Here is a 12,896-nt window from a genome sequence, read left to right as displayed (position 1 = left end):
TCAGAAGCAATCCTCACCACAAACAAGCTCCTTCTGCCCTGTCTAAGTCCTCTGTTCAAATGAATGGGACAATGGAACATCACAGTGCAGGGGGGGCCAAACCCAGCCCTGCTGCCTCCGGCACTTCATCACAGACGACCTGTCGGCTCCCCCTTAGAAAAACCTACCGTGAAAACATCAGTCCACGTGTTCGTCCTGGCATACCAGGAGGAGGCGATGAGGGTTACCCGCGAACCACAGATTCACCATCCAGTCACAAATCCTCCTCTCCCCCTTCAGAAAGGACAGTTATTGCCAGTGTAAAGGTAGAAAAAAGAGACAACCGGGAGCATGTCTATAGAGAATCTAGTAATGATGTGAGCCGATTAGAAAGTGCAATGCATGGGCTGGACCATGTAGATGAGGTCTTCAGTCGTGGTCTCAAAACCTCGCAACATAATGTGCCACAGCTTTCAGACAGGGACTGTTCCAAAGAGAAGCAGGGTGAGCACACAGATTTTGAAACTGGTGAAAGTAAATACAAAAAGATGAAAAACAGACAGAGGGCAGGTGGGACATTTCGGATGGATCAGCATGCCCCCGGACCGCCGTCCCCAGAATCTTTTACCCGAGACTCTCTGCTTCCAGCTAAACGCTGCAAGTCGGACTCTCCGGATATGGACAATGCCAGTTTCTCTAGTGGCAGTCCCCCCGATGACTCTTTGAATGAGCACTTGCAGTGCGCCATTGACAGCATCCTAAACCTGCAGCAGGAGCCCACTGGCCCCCATATCAAAAGCAGACCTCACCATGACCACCACCTCCAAGGGGTCTCCACCCCTCTGTCCCACAGACCCTCTGTCCTGCCGTCCGCCTCATCGTCCTCCCTGGCCCAGCACCCTCAGGTCCGTGGCCGAGGCCACAATGGCAGCCTGGTACCCCAGACTCAGAGCAGATAACAGGCCCTCACCTCAACCAGCAACACTGGGGACTAAAGAGAGTGAGTGGGGGTGGGCACTGTGAACACAGTATCACTGTATACTCTGCCGAAATATGATGGCTTTGTTTGCTCATTTGAATTGTCCAGACATTTCTGTCTTTACTGTTGATGGTACACGTGTGAATCTGTGGAACGCTACTTTCATGTACATTAATATGCCTGAATTTTTTGTGTTCTCAGCCAAGCTTGAGAAACAAAAGAAAATGGTCAGAACTTGTTCAGTGTTCCCTATTCTCTCTATTATCCTTCTTTCATTATTTTAGTATTTCTACATTCCATCACATTACCAGGGTATATGGGTTTATTTGGCATTCTGCTTTCAAAGAACTATGGAGCATAGGCTACCCCAAATATGAACTTAACTGGCAAAATTTGTGTTAATTAGTGCTGTTTTTCAGGCAAACTAAAAATTTTACACTGGAAAATTCCCCTCATATGATATTATTCTGAAACCAATTAAAATTAACACATTGTGGGAAAACTATTACTTTGCAGTTTTTGGTGTTCAGCTTGACCTTTTTCTTTCATAACCTTCATTCAATTCAAATTCATGCATTCTTGCACTGACTGGTTGATGTCCCAGGTTTCTCCAGCAGGTGGCAGGTCATTTCTACCTGTTCAATTTGTGTTTTCTCAAGTCTTTCATCTGTTCGCTATTGTACTCTTTCCCCCCCTCCTTTTTGTCAGCTTTTTTTCTGATGGACAATTCAAACACAAACATCACAATGAAATGGAGAAAAAAGGAACAATAATAATGTACAAAAAGAATTTGAAGTATAGTATTACAGAATAATTTTGTATTTATTGTGTATAATGACACTTTTTAAAAAGAAATGTACATTTAGTAAAACTGTAAATTAAACATTGCTTCTTATGAAATGTAGGATATTTCTTTCTGTCTTTGTCACTCTTAAATAATAGATGCTTTTTTTTGTACATTTCTGATACAAAGTAATTTTATTGTACATTGGAGGAGGTGATACTTTGAACATGGCCAGTAGGTGGTGTATGAAAAAAAGCTGCTGCTTTGAATATTTGAAGTCTGATGCATTTACAGTCAGGAGCCAGGTCACAGATGATAGTTTTATCAAAACTGAGTCAAAGTTAAGTACACCCATGGAAAATGTAAGCATTGTTTTAGTTTACTATGATTTAGTTTAGAAACATTATTCCTTTTGTTGCAAGTTAAATTATTTATTCAGTGTCCCTCCTCCAGGTCCACGCCCTTTGACCACAGCCCATCTCTTCTGAGTTTTAGTGCTGCTCGCTGTAGTGCCCTGACGAGGAGGTGCTGTAGAATAGAGGGATTCAAAGTTATCTGCAGTGTAGTGCTTGTGTTTGCCCTGTGCTGGTTTCAACAGGCAGAGTGAGGAGTCGTGCCAGCTCTCATCTGAAATACATTAAACTTTGGAGAAGAACCATCCTCTGTAATCTGGGATCCTATTTGCTGTAAAAGGAACACCCATATATGCAGCAGCAGCTCCTCTATTTGGGGCTTTTCAGAGCAAATATTTTCCAAACTGCAGTTGCGGGAAAGATTTTGACATTGTGCTCTTGCAATCTGGTAAATACTTACTTTGTTTTCTGTATTTGAAGTTAATTGTTTGCATGTCTGTTTAGTTCATTCAAGGCCACATTGAGTCCTCGGGTTATGTTATAGTTTTCCTGCCAAGAACTAATCAAATTTGTAGCCTACAGCTTAAAAAAAAAAAAAAAAAAAGTCCTCTTTGTCAGTTAGCTTAAAATATTTACTCAAAAGGTTTCTAAATATATTTTGTACAATTCTTATGAATGGCTACTAAAAAAATCTGTTTACACAACAGTTTTGGTCTTATGACATGTTATAATTCGTTTGCCCTGCCCTAAATGGGTCAGTGTTTATCTAAGAGGTTTTCTACAGATGAACTGCTGTGTGTCGATGCATGCCCTGTCTCTTTTTGGTAATATGTACATTCAGCTCTGCTGATAGACGTTTTTAACCTTATATGGACTATTCCTATTAGCCATCTTTTCTTGTGATTTATTTGTGTGTGCAATTCCTGATCCACTAAGACAAACTGCTGGGGTCAAAAGGAATGTCTTACTCATTTCACTGTAGGACATGAGCTGTGCCTGTGCAAATCCTGATGCAGGGTTGGGTTTGCAAGTTTTCCATTCTACCCTAAATTTTTTCCAGACATGCACTGACAATACTTAATAGTCAGTGGGTGGGCCTTCAGATGAGTTTTTTGTCCCTGCTTAGTGTTGGTTAAAGAGAACATTTTATCTTACATTACAGGAGTTATTTCACGACAGCAGACTACTTTGACAAAAGTTCTGGACAAGCAAAACATCAGCCGTATTACTTTTCTAAGACGTGTGCTAGAAGGTATCCAACGACAAGTGAGAAGCTGCAGAATAAATACAGGAAACACCTGAAGGAAGCACATCTCCAAACATACACACGTCTGACAGCCCTGAAGACGTTCTCTAGAAAATAAAGCATGTCTCGCTGGGGAAAAAAGAATGTGAAAAAGGCACCTGAAGTGATTCGCACTGTGACCGATGGGCTCAAATCTCTGTACCGCAAGAAGCTACTGCCACTGGAGCAGTACTATGGCTTTCATGACTTCCACTCTCCGAGTCTGGAGGATGCCGACTTTGATAACAAACCTATGGTGCTGGTTGTTGGACAGTACTCCACTGGAAAGACCACATTCATCAAGTAACTATCTTTATCTAAAAATCTAAATGATATTTTGGCTTATGAATATCACTGACCATGTATATTGACAGGTACCTGTTGGAGCAGGACATTCCTGGAAGTCGGGTGGGACCTGAGCCCACCACTGACTGCTTCACAGCCATCATGCATGGGGATGTGGAGGGAGTGATTCCTGGGAATGCTCTTATTGTAGACCCCAACAAACCTTTTCGAAAACTCAACCCTTTTGGAAACACATTTCTTAACAGGTGACTGATTTGAAAGCATTTCTTTACATTGTTAATCAACATCAAATGAAACATTACAATTAGATGGAGAGAGGGAAGCAAAGATAACAGAAGGAGTTTAGTCTGTTGGAATGTGTAGATCTTGTGCCAAATGTCAGAGGAGGGAGGCACTTGCCTTATTTGTGGAAAATCTGAGAAAGGGAGCGATATCGCCGGAGAGGGTGATGACGACTAATGTACTCAGAGAGGAACTGCAATGTGCACAAGTTCAAAGATGAGGTCAAAGCTCGACAGCCCCTCAGGGCAAAGACAAATATATCAGGTCACCAGCAATATTATATAAACTCTTAAAACAGTTACACAGTGAGACTGTGAACAATATAATAACAGAGTTGAATTTGATGCAATGGAAATATTGCTGTAAGAGAAGAACAGAAACATAAAGGGCCTTCTGTTAACACAGTGCCAGTGTAACTGTGTGATGATGGTTTTCCAACAGGGGCCCTCTCTGTCCCTTAGCAGGGTGTGTTTGTAAATGTACTTACGTCTCTCCTCTTGCTTTGACTTCCTGAACTGGAGCCGGTGGGCTCATTAAGTTCATAAACTACAGGAAGTCATGTTGTTGTTCTAGGCTGCAAACTGTTAGCACTCCTTATTGTTTGATTCTGGCACTAGCCGTCATTTTCCTTCAGGAAACCATGAGCACTGAGAGGCCTGCTTCCATACAATGGTGTGCAGGGGAACAAGGGGAGGAGGTAGCGCAGGCAGTATCTAATATGGACCTTACATCAAATGTCCTTTGTGGCAGAGATTCTGATTTTAGATTTTCTCTCTGTTTTGATTATAAAAGGTTAATTTTCAGTATCTCTATTTGCTGCTGGCAATACCAGGTTCCAGTGTGCCCAGATGAATAACCAGGTTCTGGAGAGCATCAGCGTCATAGACACGCCTGGAATTCTATCTGGGGCCAAGCAGAGAGTGAGTCGAGGTGAGAGAGACCACAAAGGTAAGGAGGGGGCCTGGGGTTCTCACAGACACATCCCAAATGTCACCAAGCCATCTCCACATGTCTAACCAACGGGACCAGCCCCAGTGTCACAATCCCTCTCTCAACAGTGTACTCAGCATCTATAAAACTATAATTAAGAGCAGAATTTATGTAAATACGAATCTGCTGAGAATACTGATGAGGACCATCCTTCATTTCACTGTGGTTTATAATGTCAGCCCATATCTTCACGCTCTACGTAACAAATTATCATAAGTGCATGATTTACTAACAACTTGAGAATTTTTGTTCAGAAATGTAAAAAAAAACCCAAAACCTCCAGATGGTAGGCAGAAGGATGTGGTTGATTCCTGTCCAGTTGCCAGTGGTGCAGAGGTAAAAGAATGCTGCAGTAATTCTTGAGGTTGGAAGTGGAGTAAACAACTTTTATGTTTTGCTTTTTTTTTTTTAACCAATTAATTAATTGCATAATGTGTATTTTGTCCTAAATTAATCATGCAACAAGTAGTGTATAAAACAGAAATTTATAGTAGAAAATACAAACCAAAAGATTGTTTTGGTGTGCGCTAAATACTACAGAAATATAATAGCCTATGAATTGGCATCTAGATAGGATATTTACACAAGAAGGCTGGGTTTGAGTCTGTGCCGACCTCAACTCCTCTCCTGCCATATCATATATTATCAGTTTTGCTTATTTATTTTTATCCATACAGGCTATGACTTCCCAGCAGTGCTGCGTTGGTTTGCTGAGCGCGTGGACCGCATCATTTTGCTGTTTGATGCACATAAACTAGAAATTTCCGATGAATTCTCTGAGGCCATTGGTGCATTGAAGGGTAATGAAGATAAGCTGCGTGTTGTGCTGAACAAGGCTGACATGGTGGGCACGCAGCAACTCATGAGAGTTTATGGCGCTCTGATGTGGTCTCTGGGAAAGGTCTTTGGGACTCCTGAGGTTCTGCGGGTCTACATTGGGTCTTTCTGGTCCGAGCCCCTGATGGTCACTGACAACCGTAAACTGTTTGAGCTGGAGGAGGAAGACCTGTTTGCAGACATCCAGAACCTGCCTCGTAATGCAGCTCTGCGTAAGCTCAATGACCTGGTGAAGAGGGCTCGACTTGTCAGGGTCAGTACAGTCAGTTGAACATTATGATAAATATGATTGAAAGGAGTCTCTTAACAGTTATCTTGTTTTCATGAATTCTAGGTCCATGCACATATTATTAGCTATTTGAAACAAGAGATGCCCTCTGTCTTCAGGAAAGATAATAAAAAGAAAAACTTAATTTACCAACTTCCAGTAATTTTCTCAAAGATCCAACTGGCACACAACATCTCACCAGGGGACTTTCCTGATTGTGCAAAAATGCAGGTTTGTCAGAAATTTGTTAGTGACATTTATAAAGATATCGAGCTCTAGGGTAAAACTAACTCAACTTTTCTGCAGGAACAACTTATGGTCCATGACTTCACCAAATTCAAAACCTTGAAACCAAATCTGATGGCTGCCCTAGATGAGCTACTGTCTTCTGACATTGCCAAACTGATGCCTCTTTTGCGACAAGAGGAGTTGGAGGCAGGGGACCAGCCTGGGGTACAGGGAGGGGCCTTCCTGGGCACCCGTGCTGGACCCTTCACTGAGGGAGACCCCTTTGCCGAAGAGAATGGAGAGGCAGAAGAGGAGGAGGATACTTGGGTAGTGACCAAAGACAAACCAAAATATGATGAGATCTTCTACAACCTGGCTCCTAATGAGGGGAAACTGAGTGGCACCAAGGCTAAGGACTGGATGGTGAGTTCCCGCCTTCCTAACTCTGTGCTGGGCCGCATCTGGAAGCTGTCGGATGTGGATCGTGATGGCATGTTGGATGACGAAGAATTTGCTCTGGCAAGTCACCTGATTGAAGTCAAACTGGAGGGGCACGGTCTGCCCCCTGAGCTGCCCTCTCGGCTAGTACCCCCATCCAAACGCAGGCAAAAGGGGTCAGATGCATAAAGACACTTGCGTTATTTCACTTATGCTACTGTTTCTTTTTACCCATGCTGAAATGCTTGAGATGCTGTATGCAATGTCTTCTTTATCTTTTTATTTAAGTGCACCATTGCCCTAGATTTCACAACTGTTTTAAGAGAGAACAGTGCTTATATCTTCTGCTTGGCTTGAGGTTTGCCTGTGAGTAATACGTTCTTAAATATCTGTTTAGAAAGCAGAAGTTTGACGCCCTCTGAGAGAGCTATTATTTAATATAATCTAAAGGAATTTTAAGTATTAAAAATATTTTGACTGAACATTCCTTCAGTGATTAGACCTGACATTCTGATTTAGTACATGATTATTTTAACTAATAACCTTAGTTTTGCCAAATATTGAACTGCAAATGTAATGTGCTAACCCCTTTAAAAATATATATATATTATTTTTATATTGCAAATGCTTTGTATGTAATATGCTGAAACTTTGGAACTAGACTGAATATACTGACTACTGTGCACCTCCTCACCAAATGTTAATATCATAAAAAAATAAAGTTCTGACTGTGCATTGCCTCTTTGTGATATTTTGTTGGTTAAAACATTTTGTAGAAAGTTTATGCATTTTATAAAGACCTTTCCCTCATTTTATATTAAACTCTTTTGGTTTCCAGGAGACCAGAAAACAGTGACTCACTCTCTCCTTTGCCAAAGTCCCAAGACCACTATTTTTTCCAATCTCCTCTCACCTCCCCACCAACCCTCTAATGCTGCATACAGACCATTCATTTGGACTGTTTGCACATCTTTCTGTGGGGTTAGCCTGTGTAAACTATGCAGTGTATTCGAAATATCTATCCAGTACTAAGCCTTCGTGTGTCTCATAAGACCTAAAACATTCGCAGAAAGAGGGGTGGTTTTCCTAGGTCTTTCCACTCCCCCATGGAAAGAAACACAAATGAGAAACAGGCAATGCAGTTCTTCCCTCGGCTGCTCGCTCCCTCAGTGACTCACATGTGAAGAATGTGGAGGGCTGGCCTAGGAGTTATTAATATCTCCTTTCCTAGGGTCCGCTAAGTTTCCTAAGGCGCAAGGACAGGAGCTAGACACTATACCTTTGTGGAAAAAACATTACACACGTTTCCTTATTTGGACACATAATTGACCAAAACATGCAGTCAACACCACACCCTTCCCCCGCGTAAATTAAATTGCTTAGGCGCTGTTTTTCATAGCGTAGTTTGTGCAATGATTTATGTCTTCCCAACATCATCATCATCTCCAAAACATTATAACTAAATATACACATATCAACAGGCCTCCAGAATAGAGCTACGAAAAGTAACAACTGTACAGTGACCCCTTCACGCAGTAAATCACCCCCTGTGAAGCTGACTCAAGGAAATTGGGGTCTCCGTTTGCGTCACTGTGTTTACGCGGGGAACTCCTCACCAAGAGGCATCTCAAAAAAATGTATAGGAAAAGAACAGAGCGCAACAGTGACATCTGGTGGACAAAGTGCAATGAAAGTTTCTGCAATATCTCTCAACTAACTTCTACGTTTACATAACTCCGTCAGATACTGTGGAATATTACATTTTTATATGCTGAAATTGTAATATTTTATAGTAAAAGCCTTATATATATCATTATTGTATACCGTAGTATACTTCACTAAACTGTTGTAGGTGTATGCTTGCATTGATCTGCATATTCTGCAAAGAATACACAGATGTTCTATGTATTTAAAACATTTATTTAGCAAAACAAAAACAAAGATTTATTTTTTCAAATGTTATATTAAACTTAAGTAAAGTGGAAATGTGAACAAAAAAACACCTCCTCGCAAAAATGCCAGTAAACACAGAAACAGCGCTTAAAAACTAAAATGGTTTTTAATGTCTTTGATTTGTTTCATCATGTCTCCAATGTGCTGTCCATGGTCTTTGAGAACATCCTGCACAACTTTCTTCTGCTGAGCATTTAGTTGTACTGGAGTCTTCTCTGCAGCCTGGTCTTTGCCAACTTGTGTCTTCTGGTACTCCATCTTCATGTTCACCTGCTTGATGCTATTATCTAGATTTTTCAGTTGATCACTGATGGACTGGAGCTCTTTTTTCATGTCCTTTTCACTACTTGACAAAATTGGCAGTTGGTTTTGAAGGCTACCAAGAACCTTTTTAACACGGTTCATTATGGTTTCCTGCCGATACTTGGCATCCTCGTATTTGTCAGCCAACCTCTCTGCTGCCTCAGTGAGACTCTTCTTTCCCTCTCTGCACAGAGCCAGCTCCTCTAGCTGCTTTTTCTTCTGACCTGTAAGCAGCTTCACCCTTTTCTGCAGCTCTTCACGAGCCATGTCCTGTTTCAGGATGTACTCCTCCCTAAACACTTGAGTAGCTCTGCTGAGGAGTTGGAGGCACTCTTGAGGAGGAGGGGCCGTTTCTTTGTCTCCAGCTTTAAGAACAAGAGGATTGGTTGAGCTGCGCATCAAAATGTTACGAATATGCTGCTCAAAGGAATCATCAGCAACTGCACGCAGAGGTGAATTTCCCAAGCCTGGTCCAGGGTGGGAACAGAGCAGGGGAGGAGAGGGAGGGCGGATTGAGCTCAGGAGAGGCAACAGGATGCACTCATAGCTGCTAGTGATGCAGATCATAGTAGCTCCCAGAGACAGGTCTGACAAAATCAAAAAGCCACGCACTGGGGCCGACTCACTTGTTGGGAGAGGTTTAGTACAAAGGATGTGCTCCACAATGCAACGCTTCTCAGCTGCCAGCTCTTGAAGGCTGTCTTTATCCTCCTCACCTGAGCCAATAAACTTTTGTAGTTTATTAATCCAAATAAGCCCCACACTGTGCACCCCTGCCTCATGAGTACAGTGATACCTGTGCTGGCACAACGGGTCTCTGTGCAAACGAATGGGGCAAGTGAAGTCGAACTCCTGGGGCTCTTCGTCCTCTCCAGTTGCCACTTTAAGGGTGAGCTCCAACTCCACACACTCAAACACATACAGGGCTGGCACTGTCTCTGAGCTGTCAATCCACTTCTCAGACTCTTCCTCTTCTTCAGACTCCAGTACCACACAATGATACAGAGTACCTGTTTCTGTGGCAATGATCAAGATGCTGGGCTCACATGGAATACACAGGATGGCACAGGCATCATACCCGTAGTTGTCCTCTGCAGCAGGGTACATAGGGAGAGGTCCAACTAGCTTGCTCAAAGTGATCCCGTTGCTTTGGCTCGTGTAGCTCACGTAGGTCTCTCCATTTTCATAGAGGATATATAGGGGGTAAAGGGGCTGTTCTTTGGAGCGCTGCGCTGCCAGTTTTCTTTGAGCGGAGCAAGCGGGGCCGAAGTCAAACGCCACTGCAATCTCCCCCAGAGATGCAGCGAAGGAGCGTGCAGGCTGATGGGCTGAACTGTCGTCGTCTGACTGCGAAAGTGAAAGTAATTTTGTTGGCGTCTGAGGCGAGCTCAGGCTGTAAAACCTGATGGTATTATCTGACATGAGCAACGCCAAGTAGAGCTCTTCAATCTCGGTGGGAAACCAAGCTGCCTGACGTAGACTCACAGAAGGGGAGCTGGTGAAGAAACGCTCCGCTACTGGGATGGTCCTGCAGTTTATTTCGCTCTTTCCACCTTCAAATTCCGACTTCTTACCCCATCGCTGGGGAAGCTCCAGCACGGAGACACCTCTCTTTCCGATGAGTGCTACATGATGCCGAGTTGGACTAAGCAGCACTTGGCTTACCTCAAAAAAGGGAGGATTAATGCACATGAGAGTCTGATAACTCCCATCGTTGTTGGTGGAATCTTCTGGTGACAAATTTAGCTGTCGCAGATTGGTAGTGTGAAAGGCGCGTGCGGTCTCGTCCCACATAAAAAAGTCTGCACCCAAACAAAAAGCGAGATTCTTGGCGACACTTTTCCCGTTCCCATTGGCTTCTGACAGAATATTTTCACGAGTTCTGGTAAAAATTGAATGATTTGGTAGATAATTTCGCCACTGTTCCGTGTTGAATGCCGCCATCTTGAACTGCCAATCGGGTGCGTGGAAAACATCAGGTTTTACGACAGTATGTACCGTATTCCGGCGGCCGGTGCCGTACTTTTTGCAGAATCACCATGGCGCTGAAAGAGACTGCGGGATTGTATGAGACTCTGAAGGCGGAATGGAACAAGAAAAACCCAAATCTGAGTAAATGTGGAGAGCTTTTGAGCAAATTAAAGGTATTGTGAGAGTTGTCTTTCTGATTATGTAGCTACACTGCTGAGTGGATACTGCGTAAAAATATTCTAGTCAGTCACTGTAGCTAAAGCAGCTTGGGAAGCTAACCCTTGCTAATCAAGCTAACATGTTCATATCGGATTTGACATTTAAATACAGTTTCCAAACATATTTTCCGGTGTGTTGTTGAATAATTTGATATACGAACTAGTTTGTCTCACATGAGTATTTAATCTCAAACATGTACTGTTTACGTCAGTTTTTGTCCTTTTGTTATGATGGCAAGATGTAGATGGGGTGCATTTATTTACATTAGCCGTTTGTTGGCTTACACTGTTGCTGATTTCTATACAGGTTTCATTACTTGAACTGAACTTTTTACCCACCACTGGGTCTTCACTCACCAAGCAACAGCTCATTTTGGCCCGTAAGTATGATGGCATCTGTGCCATATTGTTGTTCCTATGAATGTTATGAAAATGTCTGTTTATTCTTGTTTTGTAGGTGATGTCCTGGAGATTGGAGCTTTGTGGAGTATTCTTAAGAAAGACATCCCCTCTTTTGAAAGATACATGGCACAGTTAAAGTGTTATTACTTTGACTACAAGTAATTATGTTCCTTATTTGGTTTGACTTTTATAACAATAAATTATTATTATTTTTTTAAAATATAAATAAATATATATATATACATTTTTGTTTGTTTGTTTGTTTGTAAGGAATGAACTACCCGAAGCTGCCTACATGCACCAGTTGCTTGGGTTGAACCTACTCTTCCTGTTGTCACAGAATCGAGTCTCAGAGTTTCATACTGAACTTGAGAGGCTAAGTGCAAAAGATATTCAAACAAATGTGTACATCAGGCACCCAGTGTCCTTGGAGCAGGTTGAAATCTTTTTCTTTGTGTATTTAAAATATATTCACACTTATACAATTTTGTAGTCTAATCTGTCTACTGATTTTGTTTTTGTTTAGTACCTGATGGAGGGAAGTTATAACAAAGTATTTCTTGCAAAAGGTAACATACCTGCCGAAAGCTATACCTTCTTCATTGATATTCTCCTTGACACAATCCGGTAAGTAAGTACAAAGTAGTACTGCAAATCTGCTAAATGTTTTTAATGGCGTCTCGGTCTAACTAGACTGTGTGTGCTTTATATACCTTTCAGCGATGAAATTGCAGGCTGCATAGAGAAGGCATATGAGCAAATCCAGTTCAATGAAGCCACACGAGTACTTTTTTTTAGCTCTCCCAAAAAGATGACAGAATATGCCAAAAAGGTATGAAGAATCATATTAAAATAGGTGTGTTGTGATTGTTTTTTGCATATTAACACCAAGTCCTTTTATTACAGAGGAAATGGACTTTGAGTCCTGATGGATATTACTCTTTTACCAGTCAGCAACAGCGCACAGAGGAGGTTAACATCCCATCTACAGAACTAGCACAGCAGGTCATTGAATACGCAAGGCAGCTGGAAATGATTGTGTAACCTGTGTTATTCCATTAATCAGTAAAATTCCCATAAATTGAAATATAAGGTATATCCATATACTTTGTCTAAATGTTGGTGTTTCTTTGTACCATGGAAACAGATTTCTTATGTTTGCAGCATTCAAAAAAATAAAAAATAAACAACTTACAAACATGCTTACTCTCATTCTGTTCAGAATTTTTAAAAAGTTGATTGCCAAATAGATTTAGGTTGCAGTTCCTCTTTCTTGATGCCTTATAAACCTAAATAACATAACACTTGTCTAAAATACAT

General features: G+C 41.8%; 3 protein-coding genes across 4 annotated transcripts; 2 read left to right on the top strand and 1 right to left on the bottom strand.

Moving 5' to 3' along the window:
* Nucleotides 1-1,963: 1,963 nt before the first annotated feature.
* On the top strand, nucleotides 1,964-7,462 carry ehd2b (EH-domain containing 2b). 2 transcript variants are annotated; one of them, XM_020928533.2, is made up of 7 exons: nucleotides 1,964-2,543; nucleotides 3,258-3,683; nucleotides 3,755-3,931; nucleotides 4,801-4,898; nucleotides 5,636-6,048; nucleotides 6,130-6,294; nucleotides 6,370-7,462. In XM_020928533.2, exons 2-7 carry the CDS (start codon nucleotides 3,463-3,465, stop codon nucleotides 6,916-6,918), a joined length of 1,623 nt encoding a protein of 540 aa, XP_020784192.1. In that variant the 5' UTR covers nucleotides 1,964-2,543; nucleotides 3,258-3,462; the 3' UTR covers nucleotides 6,919-7,462. The 2 variants fall into 2 exon arrangements, with proteins under 2 accessions (XP_020784192.1, XP_020784191.1); XM_020928532.2 differs by having other exon boundaries at nucleotides 4,801-4,916.
* A 1,166-nt stretch (nucleotides 7,463-8,628) lies between these two features.
* nup88 (nucleoporin 88) lies at nucleotides 8,629-10,929 on the bottom strand. Its single transcript, XM_020928500.2, has one exon. The coding sequence runs from the start codon at nucleotides 10,927-10,929 to the stop codon at nucleotides 8,770-8,772; it is 2,160 nt and encodes a 719-aa protein (XP_020784159.1). The 3' UTR covers nucleotides 8,629-8,769.
* Nucleotides 10,930-10,996: 67 nt separating this feature from the next.
* On the top strand, nucleotides 10,997-12,778 carry psmd8 (proteasome 26S subunit, non-ATPase 8). Its single transcript, XM_020928501.2, has 7 exons — nucleotides 10,997-11,129; nucleotides 11,482-11,554; nucleotides 11,632-11,734; nucleotides 11,847-12,012; nucleotides 12,103-12,203; nucleotides 12,297-12,408; nucleotides 12,483-12,778. The coding sequence occupies exons 1-7, from the start codon at nucleotides 11,025-11,027 to the stop codon at nucleotides 12,618-12,620; spliced, it is 798 nt and encodes a 265-aa protein (XP_020784160.1). The 5' UTR covers nucleotides 10,997-11,024; the 3' UTR covers nucleotides 12,621-12,778.
* Nucleotides 12,779-12,896: the final 118 nt, after the last annotated feature.

The sequence above is a fragment of the Boleophthalmus pectinirostris genome, unplaced genomic scaffold (assembly GCF_026225935.1).
Source record: "Boleophthalmus pectinirostris isolate CB_2022bp ecotype Guang Dong unplaced genomic scaffold, ASM2622593v1 HiC_scaffold_9, whole genome shotgun sequence".
Classification (NCBI taxonomy): domain Eukaryota; kingdom Metazoa; phylum Chordata; class Actinopteri; order Gobiiformes; family Gobiidae; genus Boleophthalmus; species Boleophthalmus pectinirostris.
The sequence above is the reverse complement of the archived record's forward strand: the minus strand, read 5'-3'. Positions and strand labels throughout refer to the sequence as shown.

What these genes read in the sequence shown, in the direction of transcription:
- psmd8 (XM_020928501.2), top strand. Translation starts at nt 11,025, where the DNA reads ATGGCGCTGAAAGAGACTGCGGGATTGTATGAGACTCTGAAGGCGGAA. An exon ending in GCAACAGCTCATTTTGGCCC is followed by an intron (nt 11,555 to 11,631) that starts GTAAGTATGATG and finishes CTTGTTTTGTAG; the next exon opens with GTGATGTCCTGGAGATTGGA. An exon ending in ACCCAGTGTCCTTGGAGCAG is followed by an intron (nt 12,013 to 12,102) that starts GTTGAAATCTTT and finishes GTTTTTGTTTAG; the next exon opens with TACCTGATGGAGGGAAGTTA.
- ehd2b (XM_020928532.2), top strand. Translation starts at nt 3,463, where the DNA reads ATGTCTCGCTGGGGAAAAAAGAATGTGAAAAAGGCACCTGAAGTGATT. An exon ending in GGAAAGACCACATTCATCAA is followed by an intron (nt 3,684 to 3,754) that starts GTAACTATCTTT and finishes GTATATTGACAG; the next exon opens with GTACCTGTTGGAGCAGGACA. An exon ending in AGAGGGCTCGACTTGTCAGG is followed by an intron (nt 6,049 to 6,129) that starts GTCAGTACAGTC and finishes CATGAATTCTAG; the next exon opens with GTCCATGCACATATTATTAG.
- nup88 (XM_020928500.2), bottom strand. Translation starts at nt 10,929, where the DNA reads ATGGCGGCATTCAACACGGAACAGTGGCGAAATTATCTACCAAATCAT.